Source organism: Saccoglossus kowalevskii, chromosome 4 (genome assembly GCF_978046115.1).
Source record: "Saccoglossus kowalevskii chromosome 4, keSacKowa6.1, whole genome shotgun sequence".
Classification (NCBI taxonomy): domain Eukaryota; kingdom Metazoa; phylum Hemichordata; class Enteropneusta; family Harrimaniidae; genus Saccoglossus; species Saccoglossus kowalevskii.
In genome coordinates, this window is record NC_140644.1 from 40,515,174 (window position 1) to 40,538,339 (window position 23,166).

The following is a 23,166-nucleotide window of genomic DNA, read 5'->3' on the forward strand; positions in this document are numbered from 1 at the left end:
AAAATCCCCAAGACTATCGCAAGACTGACCCAAGACTCTTAGACTGCGTCAACACTCGCCCCAAGGCTCTCCAGGACTGGACTTAGACTCTCTTAGGCTGGACTTAGACTGCGTCTATCGTGGAGTACTCGCCAAGACCAACTCAAAACTCTCTTTATTCATTTTCAAAACTCTAACCAATTACAAAGCAGTAAAAAGACTCTAGGGCGTAACCTTCAATCATAAAGCCAATCACACTAAGTACTGAATACGTCATATCTTTTGATTAATCGTTCACTACATTAATAACTACGAATACCAACTGTCAAAATAATAGTCTGAATAGCGACGGTTATCTCGTAATTAGTTCCAAATCACTGAGCCAAGTTCCGTCCAAAACTTCAAATAGGCCTAAACGATGACAGACATAACACAGCAATTCGCTAATAATCAGCTAATTAAGTCGATTAACAGATACGCGAAAACAATTTCATCATACTATACCAACTGTCAAATGACCAAGTTCGTGACTTTCATAACATTGCTAGGGATGCATTCATGGTATGGATAATTAATGGAAAGCCTTGTACTGGACCAATATATGAATTGATGCATAAAACGCAGGCAAAATTTAAGCTAATGATTCGAATGTGTAGAAGAAACGATGAACAAGCAAGAGCTGATGCGTTAGCTTATAAGTTATCACAGGGGAAATCTCGAGACTTGGAATTCAGTTAATAGTATGACTAACAATGCTGGACCTCTACCATCTACTATAGAGGGTTGTGATGGGCAAACAAGCATTTGCAATATGTGAAAAAAAAACATTATGAATCGCTTTTCAGTCTGTAACAAATTGTCAAAACAAAAATCATGTGATATCTGCTGTGAATGTCGTGAATTACCACGAAGATATGATGGTCACCTGCAATCTTTGTTCATGCACGGTTACTAAAAAAGACCGTGGTTCATGGACATCTGCCAGACTATTTTATGGATACAATGATTGTCCCTATTGTTAAAGATATCACAAGAGTAAATAACTATAGACCTGTTGCTATAGTAACCGTTTTATCGAAATTATTTGAATTGTGCATTTTAAATCGAATTGAAAAGTTTATCGTGATGTTCAGTTTGGGTTTAAACGCAAGCATTCAACAGAAATGTGCATCTTCGTAGTGAAGGAAATTGTTGACTTCTATAAAAGTCACAACTCGCCCGTTTTTGCTTGTTTCATGGACGCAACAAAAGCGTTTGACAGGGTAAACCATTGGAAGTTATTCAAAAAAATTACTAGATAGGGGAATGCCTGTATTCATTGTGCGAGGTCAAACTGTTTGTATCCGATGGGCTTCAGAAATATCTGCGTCCTTTGGAGTGACCAATTAGGTTCGACAAGGAAGCATTCTTTCGCCGACGTTATTTTCAATTTATATTGATGATCTCAGTACTAGGCTGCAACAAGCGGGTGTTGGATGTCATTTAGCTGGTAAAATAATGAATCATCTTTTTTATGCTGATGATATTTTGTTAGTTTCACCTTCTGTCATATCATTGAAAAAGCTCGTTGAGATCTGCGAGTGTTATGGTGAGGAGTTTGACATTCTTTTCCATACTACTAAGAGAGAATGCATGTCATTCTTTCCAAAAACGTGGGGACAAACAAGGGTCCCAAACGTGTACTTGTATGGTAAACCTCTGGTTTTCGTCTCAGTGAAAAAAGTACCTGGGCTATATGGTGTCATCAGATGGCAAGGATGAAGCTGATATGAAGCGACAATTGCGGTGTATTTATGCTAGGGCAAATTTTATTTTACGAAAATATATAAAAAGTTCAGATTACGTTAAGTGCATGTTATTTAGAACGTATTTATACAGTATCTATTGTTTGAATGTTTGGTGTGATTATCGTACACAAATTGTGAATACTGTGCGAGTGGCTTATAATAACGCTATAAGATTGGTCTTTAGCCTTAAACGGGCTAGCAGCGCCAGTGGTAATTGCGTGAATAGAAATATTTTGAACTTTGAATCTCTTCAGCGCAAGGAATTAAATAACTTCAGTCAGCGCCTACTTACGAGCGATAATGCTTTAATTCGTACTTGTGTCAACTCTGACAGTTTTTTCTTATCCAAATTTTGGACTAATCTTGGACGTTGTATTTATTAGTGTTGGTGTTTGTTATGTATTTAATATGGGACTTTTTTGGCCTGAAATAAAGGATTAATAATAATAAATAAACAAATTACAGCAAGTCTCAGAAGCATCAGGGCAGCCAATTTGCAAACTCGCTAGCGAATTAGCTAGCTGCTTGGGTTTTGACTAAACAGTTGGCTTTCGAATTTCGCTGGCGCCGGTTTGTGATCGCGCTCATTCTGGGCGAGCCTATATTGCAATAGGAGACATAGAATGCTTTTACGGAGCCAGATACATGTTTGGATTCCCCTGAATGATTTGCTTTGCAAGGCGTAATAATGTATAAGTAGTTTTCCTGGTAAGTCTGAGAATAGCCACAGTCAGCTAACATACAAGTAATAACATGATAAGCGATTAATCCACCGATATTTACTATATATATGGGGTAGCCATCTTGAACACTGATTGAAACTAAATAAAGAGACAAGTTGAGAAACAGATTCCTACAAATCAGGGAGAAAACAAACTTGCACGTCCAAATGATTCGTTGAGGTAACATTAAGCCAACCGCTAATAAAATTCGACATCACTTCATTACACGAAGAACACAGAACACTTTCCCTGGTATATTTGAAAGCGAAATCGCCATCCAACTGTAAGGTCGTCGCTGACTAGCTTCTAAAGTATGACGACCGTTCCTACTTGGCTCCCTACTGTTATATAGATTCATCCAAAGTGGGCGTGACCACAAGACGACGCCAGCGAAATTCGAAAGCCAACCGTTTAGTCAAAACCAAAGCAGTTAGCCAATTCGCAAGCGAGTTTGCAAATTTGCTGGCCCAATATTTCTGGGACTTGCTGTAACAATATTATTATGCAAAGAAATGAGATTAGCACATTCCTAAACTTTCTATGTTTAGCAATACATTCGAATACATTCTAAGCACTATTCTATGGTCTCTGCAATAACTATGTCATTATGCAAATTACTACACATCTCTTCTATGTTATCATTACAGAGCCATTGCTCGAAACGTCTAGCTATTTTTAATAGTTACCTCGGACAACCATTACCAAATATTATATACTATATATATATATCAATTATTGCACGCATTGTTTTATCATCTCATTCATTTCACTACATGTATCTGATAATATAGTTTGTAGCTATGAAGCTTATGCCATTTTTTGTGCAGTTGGTGTAAATGGTGCCACCATTTCCTGTATAATGACTGACATAGCCACTACTATATTTTACACGCCAGTAATATAATAGAGGAGTCTTGTGAATATGATAATTATTATGAAAGTCTACTTTCTAAAAAATTTTTTAGATTCTGATGTATATGGCATTCTAACAAAACTATTTTGCCGCAAATTACCTTATTAATTTGCATTAACATAACTGGTTTGATATATGCTGTTAAAAAACAAGTTTTATTATAATCCAAAATTTATTTTTTTATATATTTCTGGAATATGTGCACACTGCTACACATAACCATAGCAACCTACATGTACACACAATTACATTGTCAGACACATGGGTTGTAAGCAAGACACCAACCATCCTAGTAACTATATCAAATTTATTAACCGAAGCCAAACACACTGTTTTTGGAAATAACTTGTATGGTACTGTAATTGTTGTCTGGTTGATGTAGCAATATGTAACCTAGCAATAAAAAAGAATATATAAAAAGAATATATTACTCATTCAAACGTCTACAACCTGTATTTCGTCTCAAACACGAGTGAGACTAGGAGTACCTCATATTGTTTGTTTTGTCAGTATTATAGACAGATGCTACAGTCATGACTGGCACTGTTCTCTGATTACACCATGGTGTAGATACACTACCAGTGAATTAACACATAGTTGTCATTGTTTTATAACATTGAGTTCAGATATCAACACTGTACATTGACGCAGAAAGGAAAATACTGAGTAATATTTGACATTACTAAATCAATTAAAATATATAAAGAAAAAGCCATTCTTCAGTATCAACATAACTAGCTGTTATGGTTACGCTGCTGGTTTCCATGCATAAAAACAAAGCTTCTCAACTTAAACACTAAAGAATTTAAAATATGTGATGTAATTTGAATGTTTATTAATTCACAGAATGGAACCTTGGACTCATAGCTCCCATTTTAAATACTGATTTGGTTTATTACGCAGTATGTTTGTGTACTCAGGAACTGAAGTGTCTAACTTCTCACAAATAGTTTTATCGAATGGCAGTTTCACTGTAGTAAATTTATTACTATGGTTGAGTTTTTCCATCATGCAGAAATCGTAAATCTGTCTATTCCGATATCTCAGATGCTCAACCTCTTGTGAAAAATCTTCTCCCTCTGCGTGGACTCGTTTCCAAAATGTTTTGTTGAAATGCTGATATAATGCATGGTCTGCAAAGTTCCATTCTCGCAGTTTGTCTCTTAGACCATTCGTCATCTCACTTCTATACTCTGAATGTATCTTCGCAGTGCTTAATTCATAGTAGATGACTTCATCAAGAGTCCAACACATCTGCCGTTTTAATAAGACCAGGGACTCTTCCATATAGTCGGAAATCATGACAAGCTTGAAATTATTCTCAATGTCTTTAATGAATGTCATTATCGCATCTTCGTCTTTAAAAAACTCTGGGTCAAACCCCAAATCATAAGCCATTGGATTTTGCAGGAGAAATCTGTCTGTGGATGTTACAGAGCTGACGTATTCGTCAGGTCTGTTCAAAAACTCATGAAGTGGGTCATTGGCATGTATCCCAAGCATTCTACCAAATCGATAGCTATTGAACAAAGCCTCAAAGTGGTGCCGGGGATTACGTAATATAGTGACGTAGGCAGTGTCTTTTGGCATTATTTTATCAAATTCACGACGATTATAAACCGCATGGTTGCACAGAATATTGTAATTGCCACTGGTGCTAGGCAACATATGGTTGGTATGGAAACAGTACGGCCATCCTGCTGAATCTGTGTTCTTCTCTTTGGGCAAAATGAAAGTTAGATTACGACTGTCACCAAATCTCTGAAAAAAAATAAGATACACATTTCAAAAAGTATCCCCTCTGTTATTTGATATTGAATATAAGTAATTGTCATAGCAACTATAGTGAATCCTAACTGCCCCTGAAATTGATACCACTGGCATTTTTCAAAGCAATATAAAGTATGCATTACACATACAGGTATTATGGTGAACAGCAAGTTGGAGTTTCTTTCGTGCAGCTAAAATTTTGACACCTTTGGTGCTATGCTTGCTTTAACTTTGTAACGAGAGACTGCTACTGCTAGATAGTTAAGTATACCTGCAAAATGTTGGCAATGACCGCACCACTAGCACTATGTACTTTAATAAACGCTATGTTGGTAGATTCTTCACATGGTTGATTAGAAACTGGTACCATTTCCCTGCAGAAAGCAAAGAGATGCAGAATACATAAAACTACGCTGTTGGTCCATATAAAACCGTTAAATGTATATATTAGTCGAATATGGTTTATAACAACCCTTTACAGAGCTCATCAAAGGGCAATCACGTAGCAATGCTTGCTGACCTGGTCGTGAATTGGCGAATACACGTGTACCAGCTTAGCAAGACATATTTCGTGCCACATCTAAAAAGCAAGACTGGGCTTATGATAACTGAATTTCCTTCATACAATGCAATTTAATATGTACTGTTTAACAGAGTTTATCATGTATATTAATTGAAATATACAAAGTACTAGTAGCACACTGGGGTTGGTCTACCGGGTATTCTGTTATAAATATATAAAGGTGTTTCATGTACATGTAATTGTGGCAGACAATGTTTTTCAGGAGCTACAAGTTCTAAAATACATGTAAACATAGCAAAATGTTGCTAGTATTAAATAAGATAATTTGAATAACAGAAAATGATTTGGGCCAATTCAGAAAAGACACTAACATGTTATACCTTTGTTTATAATTGTTTGCAATGTCAATATCGACGGCCATCGTTGAATCTTTCTCTTCCAAATTAAGCAGTGTACCATTGAGTACAATATAGACCAGTGTCCAAACTGTACACACAACAATCGCCACACCATAGAAGTACCTAACTCGTTTACAACGCATATTGTACTTGCAGCTGGCAAGATCTCTGGCAAACTTGAAGGCGAACATATTTACGATGATTGGGAGAGACCAGCGACTGCTTTAACAACACATTTTTCTGTACCACATACAGACGACAAAATTTGTCGTCACTGTTTTTATAGTGATTGATGTGTTAACAATCCTCTTCCTCCTTAATTTCCACTTCGATCTGGTTCGATCAGTAGCCTACTTGTCGTTGGCATGTGCGATGCCAAATATACTTATTTATCTGTCCTGGTTACACATCGACATGTACAAGGACATTGAGTACGTGACACACACATTGTCCCACCAGAAGTCTCAGCACTAGGAGAAACACTACCCAGGTTTGCCAGGAAACAGGATGATGAAAAGGAAGCAGTGAGCATGAAATCCTCTAAAGTAATAAATAGTTTATGTGACGTCATGGTTCTTTGAATTTATAACAGGTGAATGATTTTATGTGAATTATATATTGCCATAGTAACGATGAATATATAATTATATGATCCCAATTGTTTTCTAATATCAGAGTAACAGCCAATCAATGTCAGTTCCCAGAAATCCTGAAAATAAAACAGTAAATACATTCAGCAATAATAACCAAGATACAATTATTATGTGACTCAAAATGTTTCCAAAATTTGCAAATTATTGTTCAATTTGAATAACTAGAAACACATTGTTGGCCTTGGTATTTGTATTGACATGGAAAACTTTTTTGTGCATGGATTTCAGTGAAAGTATTTTGGATATTAATATGGATTCAAGCTTTTCAATCAGACTTATTTTCAAAGCTATGGCTTTAATATATAAACATATGGCTCATATTTCCCAGTCATACGTATTATAATACGAGAACAACGATCACTTGCATGGTAAATGAAACACAATTTGCAATATGGACGTTTTTTCCTGAAATCACAAAAATACAATCTAACCAAGAGATGAAAAAAAGATTAATTAAGCAGCAGAATGATATGATACTATTTTTTTTTAAATTACAACTTGTATTTTCGAATTCAGTCGCAATTATATTATTATATACAATGTATTTGTTATCTAAATAGCGATATTATATTGCGAAATAAAGTATCTCATATTACTATGCCAGTTTATTATTTTTAATAACATTACATGTTTATGCATAACTAAAAATCGTATGACAATCTACGCAAATAAATCACATGAAAAGAACTGTATTTGCTGTTATAAAATACCTTTATGAAAATGGTATAAAGTTGTGACATTTAAAACTCACCCAGGGAAGATATATATATGTTATTTAAAAATAACAGTATTATAACGTTATAAAATTACAATATAATAACGTTTAAAAAAACAAGCAACCTATCGGCTGAGATAGCTCCGCTGTTAGCAATGCACATTTCAATTAAAGAACTGAAGACATCATTAGAACATAGTTGAACTCTGGTGACCTTGCCCTTTGTTATATAATATAATTCCCTTTAACATAGTTTGTTTCAATATAAATATACATTGTCATAATTAATTTTGAATACAAAAAAGTTTTGGGGTTGAACTAACAGTGGGGAATCAGTCTACCGAATGTCCTTTAAAGATGTAAATATCTTACAAAAACATTTGTGCCTTATTTGTTTAATTTTTTTAAGGGACATAATTTCCTGCTTTTTTCAAAGTAATTCAGATATTTTAGTATAAAAACAAATGCCTCATTGCAAAAAAAAAAGTGCTGCATTTAGACGTGAATAGATTCATAAAACATGCAAGATAACAGAAAATCTTAGCTGGCTTTTGTCCAAGTATTTTGTACAGGTGTCTGTCAAAAATTAATGATTCACTGAGACAAATATGAACTGCCTCATTGTGTGACTACTGTATTATATGAAAAGTAAAAAAAAAAAAAACACCCTTTATGAATAGCTATCATGTTGCAAGCTCTGCTTTGTATGCAAATCAATTTAAATAGTTAGTTGATGTCCAGTGGAGGGAGAAGTCAACAGTACTGTTGCCTCCTGAGAACCTATATCTTCAAACACTGCAATCTTTGTTTGAAGTGAGTTTTTAAACTAGTATTATAATCAAAGAAAGCTTAGAAAGAACTCCCATGTGCCGAGAGTATTGGAGACACATTAAATATAATTCGAAATTACTTAGCTGAAAACTAATTATGCAAATCAGAAAATTAATATGACCAGATTTGAGTGTAAAACTAATGAGGTCTGCGCAATGTAACAGAAAATCTATGTCTCCAAGTTTAATTGAAATGTGATTAGAACCAAAAAATTATGAATTATTATGCTTATTAGGGAATTAATATGAACAGATTTTTACCCCAAACTAATTAGGTTTGTACATTGTCCTAGAGCATCTTTGTACTAAGTTTCATTGAAATGGAATAATTAGTACCGTGAAAACTCCAAAATTTCGACCCCTCTAAAAATTCGATTGGCTATTTATTTGCCGGGTTTCGGTGTTTTATTTACCTCCAAATTTTCGACTCCACTAAAAATTGCCGACTCATTCTTATTCGAAAATTGCGACCAGTTTTAGTTTTCCCCCAAACGAAAAAAAAAACCGATGTGAGCGTTCAAACGGGACCTTCCTCGAAGGCATGAATCCGGGTTTCTGATTGACTGAGAGATTTTTATTTTATTGGTAACGAAAATATATTCTAAATAAACGAAGTTTCAAATAAAAACGAACACAAAAATCTCGGCATGCTGCGTTTCTGAATTGTTGATTATTACTGTACTCAGTAGTGATTATAATAATGTACACAAAATAAATTTGTTGAATGGTTATGAAATACAAATAAAAGTCAACTAAGTTTCATCGTAAGCGAATGATTCCGGTCTCGTATAAACGTTTGATGCTGTAGGATATCCGCCATGTTCTCTTAGGTCAAATAGGTCAAATCGCTAATTAACCAATCAAAAAGCTGGATGATGCCAACGTGTTCAAATTACCATAGCTTATTTAAATATGTTAATGTTATTGAACGCAATGCGAAGAGATTGATGTTGTAGTACGATATTTTGGCTTGGATTTTGATGCGAAAACGGCATGATTTTTTTTTAAATAAAAAAATTAGTTGTTTTTAAAAAATAAACTGGTCATCTGAAGAATAATTTAACATTGTTCACAGTGATAACAGCTCATTCTCGAAAGGAAGCTTACCCGCTCACGCTAGTCACGATAAAAATCATACACGTGTACTCTTGAATAGACAGACGTCAATGACTACGGTAAAACTTAGACTCTATTTTAGCCGGCAGGATTGATTGAAATGTCCGAAAAATGACGCCAAAATACACCTTAAAAGTCCCATTTTATTTTCTTAAATCCCATTTTATTTTTTAATCCAAGGGCGAATTTACGGCAGAATTTGGTCCCTCAAATAAGGGACACGTGAGCTTTGATTCTAACCGGATACATTGCACTGGGTCGGGGAGATAGTTTGCTAAACTTCCATGTATCTTTTGTCCAATGGGTACCTGTACTTCGAACATTCGCAAGTTTTCCTAGGTAGTGCGAGACAGCTTTGTCTTTTGACCTATTAGTTTTGTGCTGACCCCTTCTGCGCGTCTTGATGTTTTGTTTTGCTTGTCATAATACTCACTGATTGATGACTTTGTTTAGATTTTGAGTTACAACTCGGCCACGACTCTAAAAACATGTCACATTTCTAACGCCAATTATTTAAAACCGGTCGAAATTTTGGAGTTTTTACGGTACTTTAGATATCAGTGTGAAAGCTTAAAATTGGTTAATTATGCAAATTAGGTAATTAATATGTACAGATTGTAACCCACAATTATTCAGGTCTGTCTATTGTCCTACAGCATCCATGTACATTCATTGATATGTGATGTATAGTACCTGAGATATCAGTGTGAAAGTTGGTTAATTATGCAAATTAGGTGATTAATATGCACAAATATTTACCGGAAACTAATTGGGTCTGCATAATTCTAGATTCATTGAAATGTAAATGATTAGTACTTTAGATATCAGTAGAAAAGCTGAAAATTAATTATGCAAATTAGGTAATTAATATGCACAATTATTTACCCTAAAACTAATCAGGTCTCTGCATAGTCCTAAAGGATCTATGTACCAAGTTTCATTGAAATGCGATGATTAGTACTTGAGATACCCATGGAAAAGCTGAAAATTAACTAATTATGCAAATTAGGTGATTAATATGCACAAATATTTATCGAAAACAATCAATCTCTGCATAGTCCTTGAGTATGTAAGTACCAAGTTTCATTGAAATGTAATGCTAACTACTTATATCAAATGCTGAAAATTAATTAATTATGCAAATTAGGTAATTAATATGTACTGATATTACCATAAAAACTATCAGGTCTGTGCAGTGTCGTATGACATCTATGTACCAAGTTTCATTTGAAATGTGATGATTAGTACTTGAGATATCAGTGGAAAAACCGAAAATTGACTAATCATTATGCAAATTAGGTAATTAGTATCCACGGATTATTACCAAAAACTAATCAAAACCTAGCATTAGTTCAGAGCATCTATGTACCAAGTTTCATCAAAATCCAATGAGTGGTTGTTTAGATATCAGTGGAACAGTCATGGAACCACTAAAAAATAGCTAATTATCATGTAAATTAGGTAATTAATATGCACGGATTTTTACCAAAAATTAATCAAATCTGCGCATATGTTCAGAGCATCTATGTACCAAGTTTCATCAAAATCCAATGAGTGGTTCTTTAGATATCAGTGGAACAGTCATAGAACAGCTAAAAATTAGCTAATTATCATGCAAATTAGGTAATTAACGAGCATGGATTTTTACCAAAACCTAATCAAATCTGCGCATTGGCCCAGAGCATCTATGCACCAAGTTTCATCAAAAACCGATGTATGGTTCTTGAGATAGCAGTGGAACAGTCGGACACACATACACACACACATACACACATACACACATACACACATACACACATACAGACACACTAACTGCAAAGACTCCCATTTTGTGCTCCGCACATGGGAGTCAAAAACTCTATCATTCCGTTCTAATAGCTGAAACATATTCCTGTGAGTTTTCATTTGTCGAATGAATTGTTTGTCAAATACAGAATACATATATTTTAGAACAATTTTCTTTTTAAAATGTGGATGAAATATTTTGCTTTTAATGTATTTTTTATGTATTGTTTTTGATTTGATAACTTTGAACTAAACAGATTTTCTATTAGCTTCAGATCTTGATCAAAGTTTGGCACCCAGTTCATAGGAGTGCTTATATTGATTTTCTGACATCTTGTTTTCTGTAAAGATTTATTGGTAGGTTTGCAAATGTGTATCAGACTGTGCAATCTCTCCATGAGTTGGTTTTGAAACCCAGTAAGGGATTCTGAGATACATTACCAAGAATATTATTACAAGATAAATCATTTGCTTCATTGAACACATACAACAATGCATATTTCCACTGAGATCAGTGACCTTTGATGTGTATCACCAGTGATCAGTCAAGTAGAAACAGTCAAAATATTTTATCAGTTTTTCTCAATTTTTGCATGATATTTTCATACAGGACATCTGTTATTCAAACTCAGGGAAGACTTTATACTGATGAACAAGGTGACCAAGTTTGATGAAGTTTGGAATAGAATTAGTAAAGTTATCATGCACACAATAAAAATTATTAACGACGACAACGACGACGATGACGACGACAACGCCGGACAAAATTTTTCCCTTAATATACCTTTCCCTTCATCTTTGATGGTACGGGCAAGGTAAAAATGAACAATATGTATAGTATTAAAGCAATCGGACTTACAGTTTTTAACAAGAAGTCGAAAATATCACTTTTCACCATAAATGACAAAAATATTCACCAAAATTAGAGAATTAAGATATCATCATGAAATGAACAAATCTGAGAAAGGTCTACATGTAGTATCTATATATGTAATATCAAAGCAATTGAACTTTTGGTTTTTAACAAGAAGTCGAAAATATCACTTTTTATCAAAAATTACAAAAATATTCACCAAAATTAGAGAATTGAAGATATCATCACAAAATGAACAAATCTGAGAGAGGTCCACATGTAGTACCTATATATGTAATATCAAAGCAATTGAACTATTGGTTTTTAACAAGAAGTCAAAAATATCACTTTTTACCAAAAATTACAAAAATATTCACCAAAATTAGAGAATTGAAGATATCATCACAAAATGAACAAATCTGAGAGAGGTCCACATGTAGTACCTATATATGTAATATCAAAGCAATCGGACTTGCGGTTTTTAACAAGAAGTCGAAAATATCACTTTTTACCAAAAATGACAAAAATATTCACCAAAATTAGAGAATTGAAGATATCATCACGAAATGAACAAATCTGAGAGTGGTTCACATGTAGTACCTATATATGTAGTATCAAAGCAATTGGACTTGCGGTTTTTAACAAGAAGTCGAAAATATCACTTTTTACCAAAAATGACAAAAATATTCACCAAAATTAGAGAATTAAAGATATCATTACAAAATGAACAAATCTGAGAGAGGTCTACATGTAGTACCTATATATGTAATATCAAAGCAATTGTACTTGCGATTTTTAACAAGAAGTTGGAAATATCACTTTTTACCAAAAATGATAAAAATATTCACGAAAATTAGAGAATTGAAGATATCAACATGAAATGAACAAATCTAAGAGAGGTCTACCCAAGGTACATATACACCAAGTATCAAAGCATTCAGGCTTGTAGTTTTCAAGAAGAAGTCGAAAAAGTAAAACATTGACACGGACGACGGACAATCACTCATATGATAAGCTCTGCTCGACAAAGTCGACAGCGGAGCTAAAAATATTTTTATGATATTGCAAAGCATAAATGAGCAAACATCATTATAACACAAGTAACCTGTAGAATGCTGTGTGGGTAATATTTTTATATTGATTTTTGTTGCATTTGCAGCAAATAGTTACCAAACAATGAGAAATCTATAAGACTGGATATCTCTCTCAGCTGGCTTCACATGCAAGACTGTCTAACTGATGCTTACACAAGGTTTTACCTAGACAGTTACAGCTTCATTTTCTGAGTAATCGCAAGAAATTGACATTACAATAGAAAATAAAAGACTGGCACTCCCATGCAATTAATAGCAAGTGAAATACCTGGGATTGAAACAGATTTTGAAGTCACTGATGTAGGCATTGAATAACTTCTAAGTTGGCATAAAGACGAGGTAGTTTATTTAATCAGTGCTGAACTAGAGGCTGAAATTATAATTAAGTTCATTGTCATATAATTTGTTTATTTCAATTTTTCCTGAAGTCAAATAGAATACACTGGTGAAAGGATGTTTTGAGGTGTAGTTTACATTGAATAGAATAGAATAGAATAATGCTTTATTAATACCGTAAAGAAAGAGTTAACATTTCCTTTTAGGTTTTCAGATTAATAAAGTAAATAATAAAAGTACATGAAATGTAAAAATTGATTTAAAAAGAATTCAAAATTAGTGAACGACAAAAATACTACAGACAATTATTAATAATATAAGAAATATTAAAATACTGTGATATGTAAGTATCACTGTATGTAGCATAGAATATGTAAAAAATATAAAAGAACATGACAAAATAAAAGAATTAGTCTTGTTTAGATTTAACTAAATATTTGCAGAGAGAGATAAGATGGTTTGTATTTGGTGACTGTAGTACAAGTTTAAATTGTTCTTTTTGGTAATCACTGTTAATTTATTTAAGGATATTATATACGTCATCTCTGTGTTCTGTGTACAGTTTACATTCTAGTAAATGATGTAATTCATCTTCTATCTCTTTACAGTGGGTGCATAATCTGTCTTTTATCAGTGTTTTTGGTTTTGTGTACCTTCCTGTTTCTACATTGTGTATGGAGTGGTAGGGTTGGGTTTCATATAATTTGTTCATTTCCAACTCTCATGAAGTCGCATAGAATTTCACTTAATTTATTTTCGATGAAAAGTTTTCAAGCATTATGTGTGAATCCAATTCTCACTGTGCTGTGACAAGTCTCAATAGAGTATGAGGGAAATTTTCACTGGAATTTATTTTAGCGGAAAAATGTTTACATTGAAAATGTATTCCACATTATTACATATGTACTGCAGTTTATTTTGATTTGTTCCTGAAATCAAAATCGGTATTACCACACTCCATATGCAAATGAGGTCTGGGAGCAAAAAAGTAGTTCTTTCAAGAGTAGTGTTTTTCGAAACATAGCAGAAATAAACAATATAAAAATGTAAAATCTGTAAATTCTGACCACCGTGTCCATGCCAACAGCCAAAAACTGATTTTGTGAATACCTTCGCGCCAAATGTATCGTAGCTCATTCTTCTTGGCTTGAGTATGGGCAACAATTTACTGTTTTTTATGTCTATTTTCATTACCGCGAAAATTGACCCCAACGTTGGGGTAACTTTTCACTAGCAACTGCTTTTAACTCCTCTGAGATTTTTCTTGGCTTGGCTAATTTTGTTCATACTTGACAGGCTGTCGTACCGTCACTAATTGGATAAACAATCTTGGCCCACAGCTACCATGGCAACAGCCAAAAACTGTTTTTGAATACTTTTGCCCCAAATTTATTATGTTCAAATGATCATGCCTTTTATTTTGGCTACGTTGCACACCGGTAAGAGATCACCGGCGCCGACAACGCAACTTTGAATGAAATGTAAATGCTGTTTCCAATGTAGAAAATACTATCGCAAAACGGTTGGAAATAATAAATTTAATGGCAGAATACGTCCTACTCCTAGCAATAAAATAAAGTGACTTCTAAAGACTGAATGTTTTTTGCAAACTTCGTATACGGTGCCTGGTTTTAGTTATAAACCATCTTTAGCTTCACATTCATATCCTACATTGGCAACATATAACATATTGCTTGTTTTTTTAGCAGAGCGGATCGCCAACCAGCCTACTGGCTTGTTTTCATTGGCAACCGTACTATTTTTATTTTGTAAACAAATTTTCGTCTGCTGATTTTATCCAGTTCAAATCGTTCGGCAACATTTTTGGCATATTAGGTTTCCATCACATCCACAGTCAGCTGGCGCACACGTGATAATAAAATAAATACGATATTTACTATTTGGGGGCCGCCATCTTGAATGCAGCATAAAACTAAATAAGAGACAAGTTGTGAAACGCGTTTTTCAGATTTCTACAAATCTGGACCAAAATAACAATCTTTCACATAAATACATAAATTTGTCCGAATTCAGTGTTTTTGTGTGGAAAAATCCCTTGCATACGAACACCTAATTACACGAAGAACAGAGAACACTTTCCTGGCTGGGATATTTGAAACCAAAATTTTGTAGGAATCTGAAAAACGCGTTTCACATCTTGTCTCTCATTTAGTTTTATGCTGCATTGAAGATATATAGTAAATATCGTATTTATTTTATTATCACGTGTGCGCCAGCTGACTGTGATCACATGGAATACTACGATTGAGAGAACTTGATGTATGTTGACTGAGTTTTATAAACCCTGAAGGGCTCTTGGAAGATCCATCTGCAGTAAAATTAGCGATTACCATTTAGGCACGACCATCAACATTTAAAGTACCAGGAGATTTCCACTGGCGACGTTGTGGCGTTACCCGGGAGGGGGGGGTGTTACTTCCACATTAAGTGGGTAAGGGTTTGCAGCCCACCTCTCTTAAACCATACTCACTTCTAAACCATTTTTTTTTCTATTTATATACCCACTTCTAAACACAATTGTTTTCAGGGAAAAAAAATCACCCAGCTCACAACTTTCGTATCCAGTGAGCGCATCCGGGTGAAACATTTTATTCAGCCTTTTCCAGTATCTGGCTTTGAATACCTGTGAAAAAGTAAATAAATGCTACACACTTCTAAACCAAAACATTGATAAATGACCACCCACTTCTAAACAAAATCAAAGAAAGCTTAGAAAGAACTCCCATGTGCTGAGAGTATTGGAGACATATTAAATATAATTCGAAATTACTTAGCTGAAAACTAATTATGCAAATCAGAAAATTAATATGAACAGATTTAAGTGTAAAACTAATGAGGTCTGCGCAATGTAACAGAAAATCTATGTTTCCAAGTTTAATTGAAATGTGATTAGAACCAAAAAATTATGAATTATTATGCTTATTAGGGAATTAATATGAACAGATTTTTTTACCCCAAACTAATTAGGTTTGTACATTGTCCTAGAGCATCTTTGTACTAAGTTTCATTGAAATGGAATAATTAGTACTTTAGATATCAGTGCGAAAGCTTAAAATTAGTTAATTATGCAAATTAGGTAATTAATATGTACAGATTTTAACCCACAATTATCCAGGTCTGTCTATTGTCCTACAGCATCCATGTACATTCATTGATATGTGATGATTATTACCTGAGATATCAGTGTGAAAGTTGGTTAATTATGTAAATTAGGTGATTAATATGCACAAATATTTACCGAAAACTAATTGGGTCTACATAATTCTAGATTCATTGAAATGTGATGATTAGTACTTTAGATATCAGTAGAAAAGCTGAAAATTTATTATGCAAATTAGTTAATTAATATGCACAATTATTTGCCCTAAAACTGATCAGGTCTCTGCATAGTCTTAAAGGATCTATGTACCAAGTTTCATTGAAATGCGATGATTAGTACTTGAGATACCCATGGAAAAGCTGAAAATTAACTAATTATGCAAATTAGGTGATTAATATGCACAAATATTTATCGGAAACAATCAATCTCTGCATAGTCATTGAGTATGTAAGTACCAAGTTTCATTGAAATGTAATGCTCACTACTTATATCAAATGCTGAAAATTAATTAATTATGCAAATTAGGTAATTAATATGTACTGATATTACCATAAAAAACTATCAGGTCTGTGCAGTGTCATATGACATCTATGTACCAAGTTTCATTGAAATGTGATGATTAGTACTTATATATCAAATGCTGAAAATTATCTAATTATGCAAATTAGGTAATTAATATGTACTGATATTACCATAAAAACTATCAGGTCTGTGCAGTGTCATATGACATCTATGTACCAAGTTTCATTGAAATGTGATGATTAGTACTTTAGATATTAGTAGAAAAGCTGAAAATTTATTATGCAAATTAGTTAATTAATATGCACAATTATTTGCCCTAAAACTAATCAGGTCTCTGCATAGTCCTAAAGGATCTATGTACCAAGTTTCATTGAAATGCCATGATTAGTACTTGAGATACCCGTGGAAAAGCTGAAAATTAATTAATTATGCAAATTAGGTGATTAATATGCACAAATATTTATCGGAAACAATCAATCTCTGCATAGTCATTGAGTATGTAAGTACCAAGTTTCATTGAAATGTAATGCTCACTACTTATATCAAATGCTGAAAATTAATTAATTATGCAAATTAGGTAATTAATATGTACTGATATTACCATAAAAAACTATCAGGTCTGTGCAGTGTCATATGACATCTATGTACCAAGTTTCATTGAAATGTGATGATTAGTACTTATATCAAATGCTGAAAATTAATTAATTATGCAAATTAGGTAATTAATATGTACTGATATTACCATAAAAACTATCAGGTCTGTGCAGTGTCATATGACATCTATGTACCAAGTTTCATTGAAATGTGATGATTAGTACTTGAGATATCAGTGAAAAAAAACGAAAATTGACTAATCATTATGCAAATTAGGTAATTAGTATCCACGGATTATTACCAAAAACTAATCAAAACCTAACATTAGTTCAGAGCATGTATGTACAAAGTTTCATCAAAATCCAACGAGTGGTTGTTTAGATATCAGTGGAACAATCATGGAACAGCTAAAAATCAGCTAATTATCATGCAAATTAGGTAATTAATATGCACGGATTTTTACTAAAAACTAATCATATCTGTGCATATGTTCAGAGCATCTATGTACCAAGTTTCATCAAAATCCAATGAGTGGTTCTTTAGAACAGCTAAAAATCAGCTAATTATCATGCAAATTAAGTAATTAACGAGCATGGATTTTTACCAAAACCTAATCAAATCTGCGCATCGGCCCAGAGCATCTATGCACCAAGTTTCATCAAAAACCGATGTATGGTTCTTGAGATAGCAGTGGAACAGTCGGACACACATACACACACACACAGACACACTAACTGCAAAGACTCCCATTTTGTGCTTCGCACATGGAACTCAAAAAACGTGAAATGACACCCCAGTACCCGTATTGCACTTCTACTTTACACTATATACATCTCTGTTGATACTATCCCTCACATTTTCTACTCCAAATTACTCCTGCGTAAAATGGACTAGCCTCTTTTCATGTTGACATTCAGAGTAAAATCATATGACAGGCTGTTAAAATTGGCTGTTGCATACTCTTTCGCCGGTCTGGAAAATGTGTTTAATTAGTTCTCACTCAAGCAACAATGCAGATTTCCCAGTGGGAGTGAAACTAGTTCGACTCTGCCATTACAAAATAGGGGTGTTTTCAGCAAAAATCGAATAACCCTGGAGTGCACACAACACACTGAATTTCGAAACAAATTTTGCATTATTTACAGCAGCAGAATACCTCAGAAATATCTAACGAAACATAGAAGCACTATATATTGTATTTCGGCCTGAACCCTCTCTATTGCAATTCCAGGAATTACCCCCATATGTGCATCCTTTTTCCACCCACCCCTGAAAACAAACTCTTAATACCACACTGAAGCGTTTGGTAATAATTATTTACTTCATAAATTCAGTATTTAATAATGTTATGTTATGTTGGACTAATTTTTAGCTACGCTGTCGACTTTGTCGAGCGGAGCTTATCATATGAGTGATTGTCCGTCGTCGTCCGTGTCAATGTTTGACTTTTTCGACTTCTTCTTGAAAACTACAAGCCTGAATGCTTTGATACTTGGTGTATATGTACCTTGGGTAGACCTCTCTGAGGTTTGTTCATTTCATGTTGATATCTTCAATTCTCTAATTTTGGTGAATATTTTTGTCATTTTTGGTAAAAAGTTATATTTTCGACTTCTTGTTAAAAACCAAAACTTCAATTGCTTTGATATTACATATATAGATACTACATGTAGACCTTTCTCAGATTTGTTTATTTCGTGATGATATCTTCAATTCTCTAATTTTGGTGAATATTTTTGTCATTTTTGGTAGAAAGTGATATTTTCGACTTCTTGTTAAAAACTGTAAGTCCGATTGCTTTGATACTATACATATTGTTCATTTTCTAATGATGTCTTCAGTTCTTTAATTGAAATGTGCATTGCTAACAGCGGAGCTATCTCAGCCGATAGGCTGCTTGTTTTGGTTATAATGTTTTTGAAAAACATAATTTTTATCCATCTGATAACGCTATAATATATAGGCGGTGAAAATACCTGGATGTCCGCCCGAGGATAAGGCTACTGGATGAACAATTAATGCTGTCGATTATAAATGGGTTTGAGCGCAATAAGTTAGAACAGGACTGGGGGCATACAGTAACGGTCGTAGTTGTAATAAATACCTGTTTGTATTATATAGCTTATGTGAATGTTGTATATTACAAGTGTCGATAAATCCTAATGTACCACTCATTGCCTCGCGAATTAACCATCCCGATACAACCACATTTCGTACGAGCCACCCACCAATAACAACCGTGATAGACAAAACCAGCAGTGTTTAGCAGTGTTGATTTTGTTTTTATTTATAGAAAAAAGTCGTCTCTACTCTTGACAATCATTATTATATCAATACAATGTTTTTCAAAGCTATATATCTTGTATTTTTCATTCATATATACTATATTAAAAATTGATATTTGTATAAGACTAGATTATTTTATTTTATTTATCTAATATCTTGCTCAGATAAAGCTTGTAATCTAAATTTGAAATTTATAAAATAAAGAAAACTAAAATGTTGATTCTTGCCTATTTTGAGTTGTCAATGGTATCCATAGTAAATAAAAATAACAAGCCATGCATGGCACAGTCCCCGTTAGTTATCAAATTTAAGATATATAGTTTTGTTTATAGTAATATAGCTGGAATATAACCATGTCAGGAATATGATTTTTTAGCCTTCGCAGACGAAGTCTGCCGAAGGCTTATAGATTGGGTTCTGTCCGTCCGTCCGTCCTTCCGTCCGTCTTTTGCCTCCTATAACTTTGATATGCTCTGTCCAATTTTTTTCCAAATTGGTGCAAATGTATATCTCAATGCCATACATATGCACGCCAAGTATTTTTTTGATTCGCCAAAGTTTCATTGTGTTTTTCTGTGATTTTCAACATTTTACTAGTACAAATGCCGAAATTTGCAGGAAAAGTCCGAGTTTTAACGACATCTCGCAAGAGAACTGGCATACCGTATTGCGCATGCGCCAGTCCAACCGCTGAGGAAATCGTCGGCGATTTCGTCTGAGGATATTTTATTCCGGACTGTATCTTTCTTTGCACAAGGCTTACATAGATTAAATTCTATCTCAAAGGTAAGAAACTGTGCCAATGGTATTTATTATGAACTTTGATTTATCCTTTTGTGTCCTGACTTTAGTGAGAAACTAGCGATCGCACAGTGTCACATTTTGCCAGAAACAGTCCTGCTATTAGTTCAAGAACTGGTTATGAAACGTGTAAATCGAAAGTCTATCTCGTCATTTAGGAGGCTTGGGAATAACGTTTGGCATATAAAATACTGGAATAATAAAAATGTAAAAGTTTAGAACATGCTGATCGTGATTCTGTTATGTACGATTGCTATTTCCGTTGTTCATTGGCAACTGTAGCAGATTGAAACTTGGTTTCATGACGACACATTAGACTAGAATTATCGAGAAAACACAAGTCAAGTTCGGCCAACCGTGACTGCTTGAAAGCAATGATGAAATTGAAAAGTACTTTAATGCAATATCAATGAATCTATCATCACTTTTAAATTACCTTTGAAGTAAATATGATACCCGAGTGCGTTATTGCATTCGTGACCGGGACTTCCATGCTCCATGCAGTGTTGGAAGTTTATCGGTAAATCGAACCTCTGTCAACAGAGACACATTTTCCCAATCAGCTGTTTATTTCGGTACAGAAGTCAGGGTGGCAATTTCAATGTTTAGCTACCATAATTTATCTCCATTATGAGCAGGAAAATAAATTACGGACCTCGATTGAGATGGATTTAACGACGGCCATGTTTTTAAGGGATATGTGAAATAATATTAGGGAGGGGGTCAAATTCACGTAATCCTCAATTTTAATGATGTTGACTTAATATTAAAATTTTTTTTTTTCAAAACTTCGGATATTATTTTATATAATAAATTAATACAACTACAATATGTTAATTAGTATGCAAATTAATATGCAAATTAGCAGCCAATCTGAGACAATGCAATCCAGTTCAAAGGAAATTTGACATACACTTAGGTTACATGATCACTACCTCTGCTGATTAGTTTTTTATGCACTTCTATCTGCTTTTATATTAAATATATTTTTTTGTATTTTTCTCAATAGTTTTTTTTTTTTACTTTTGATAGCTTGGCATCCATTTGGTTCAGCTCAAGTGAATTTTTCGGCACAAGTACTCTGGCTTTTTGCACATTCTTAATATTGTATTTTTGCAGAATCCTGTGAATATTAATTTGACAACTTTGTAGAGTGGAAACTATTGAATTAGTTCATCCCAGACTTTGGTAGAACATGTTTAAAATAGTACAGTGTGAACTGCAATTTCTTTCTGGCTGGTATAAATTTATTAAGTAATATTTTTTCGTACTAAAAAGACTCAAATATCTGTTTTAATTAAATCTTACAGCCAATGGGAGCACATATGCTACAACCTCTGCTTACTTTGGACTAAATGTTTTTTTTTTGTTTTTTTTCAGGTGCAGAGCCAGATTTTTTTCTCAGAAAGCAAAGCCACTGGAACTACATGTATTACAAAAACATACCGGTGCTATTCACTGCGTGTCTGACAATTGTATAAAGTTTTGCAGGTCCTGGTTTTTTTTACTTTGAGAAGTTCTGTCAACCAAAGCATAAATATGTGTTTTCTCTGCACATAAAATTTCACACGATTTGTTAATATTAATGTATGATAATAAAAACTTGATAATATTCTTCTGGATTTTTGTACTTTATTTGTATCATTGTCGTATGAGAAGTAATCTTGTCCTTATTAGAGATATTGAAACTGATCCAGGGCCACAAACTAGTTTATCCAAACAGACACAACACTGACTCTACATATTTGCAGATCTGATTTGTATACTTCCTTGTCATTTTACCTGTTGTACTGGTTTGGTGCTATCTGGTTTCCTTGCTGAGAATAATGCTGACCTGGATGGAGAGTGCTATAAACTTGAAAATGCCATAGAAATCATGTTTGCCAATTTATGTCCATGCAACTTTAGAATGACAACTAGCGAAGGCAGTGTCATTCATGACTTGTTAACATTAAAATGATTGACAGTTGTATCTGATCGTCAAACAAGTACTTGTCCATATTGAGAGATATTGCTCTTGAACAGCATTCAAAATCAGTCATTTTGAATACATGTATATATATAACATGATGTATAACGAATATATAAAATTTGAATATAATCAGTCAAAGCATTTAAGAGATATGGCTCTAGAAGCCCAATCATTAAAACAAAATGGCCGCCAGTCAGCCATTTCAAATTCAATCTGAAAAATAAAATGACGAGCATCAGGAACCCGTAATGTCTAATGTATGTACCAAGTTTGAACGAAATCCACCCATAAATTCTTGTTACTTGATGATTTTTTAGCACAAAATGACCACCATTCGTCCATTTTGAATAGGATAGTCAAATCAATATATCTGTTTATCTATGACATGATGTATAA

At 33.7% G+C, this 23,166-nt stretch overlaps 1 protein-coding gene across 1 annotated transcript in view; it reads right to left on the reverse strand.

Annotated features, from left to right (window-relative positions):
• Positions 1-3,528: 3,528 nt before the first annotated feature.
• LOC100369831 (galactose-3-O-sulfotransferase 2-like) overlaps positions 3,529-23,166 on the reverse strand; it is a 34,680-nt gene continuing 15,042 nt past the window's right edge. Inside the window, exons 2-4 of the mRNA XM_085498124.1 lie at positions 6,075-6,801; positions 5,443-5,545; positions 3,529-5,162 (exon numbers count right to left, since the gene is read on the reverse strand). Coding sequence (XP_085354250.1) covers positions 4,263-5,162; positions 5,443-5,545; positions 6,075-6,283 — 1,212 coding nt within the window. The 5' untranslated portion in view covers positions 6,284-6,801 and the 3' untranslated portion in view covers positions 3,529-4,262. The remainder of the gene's footprint in view (positions 5,163-5,442; positions 5,546-6,074; positions 6,802-23,166) is intronic.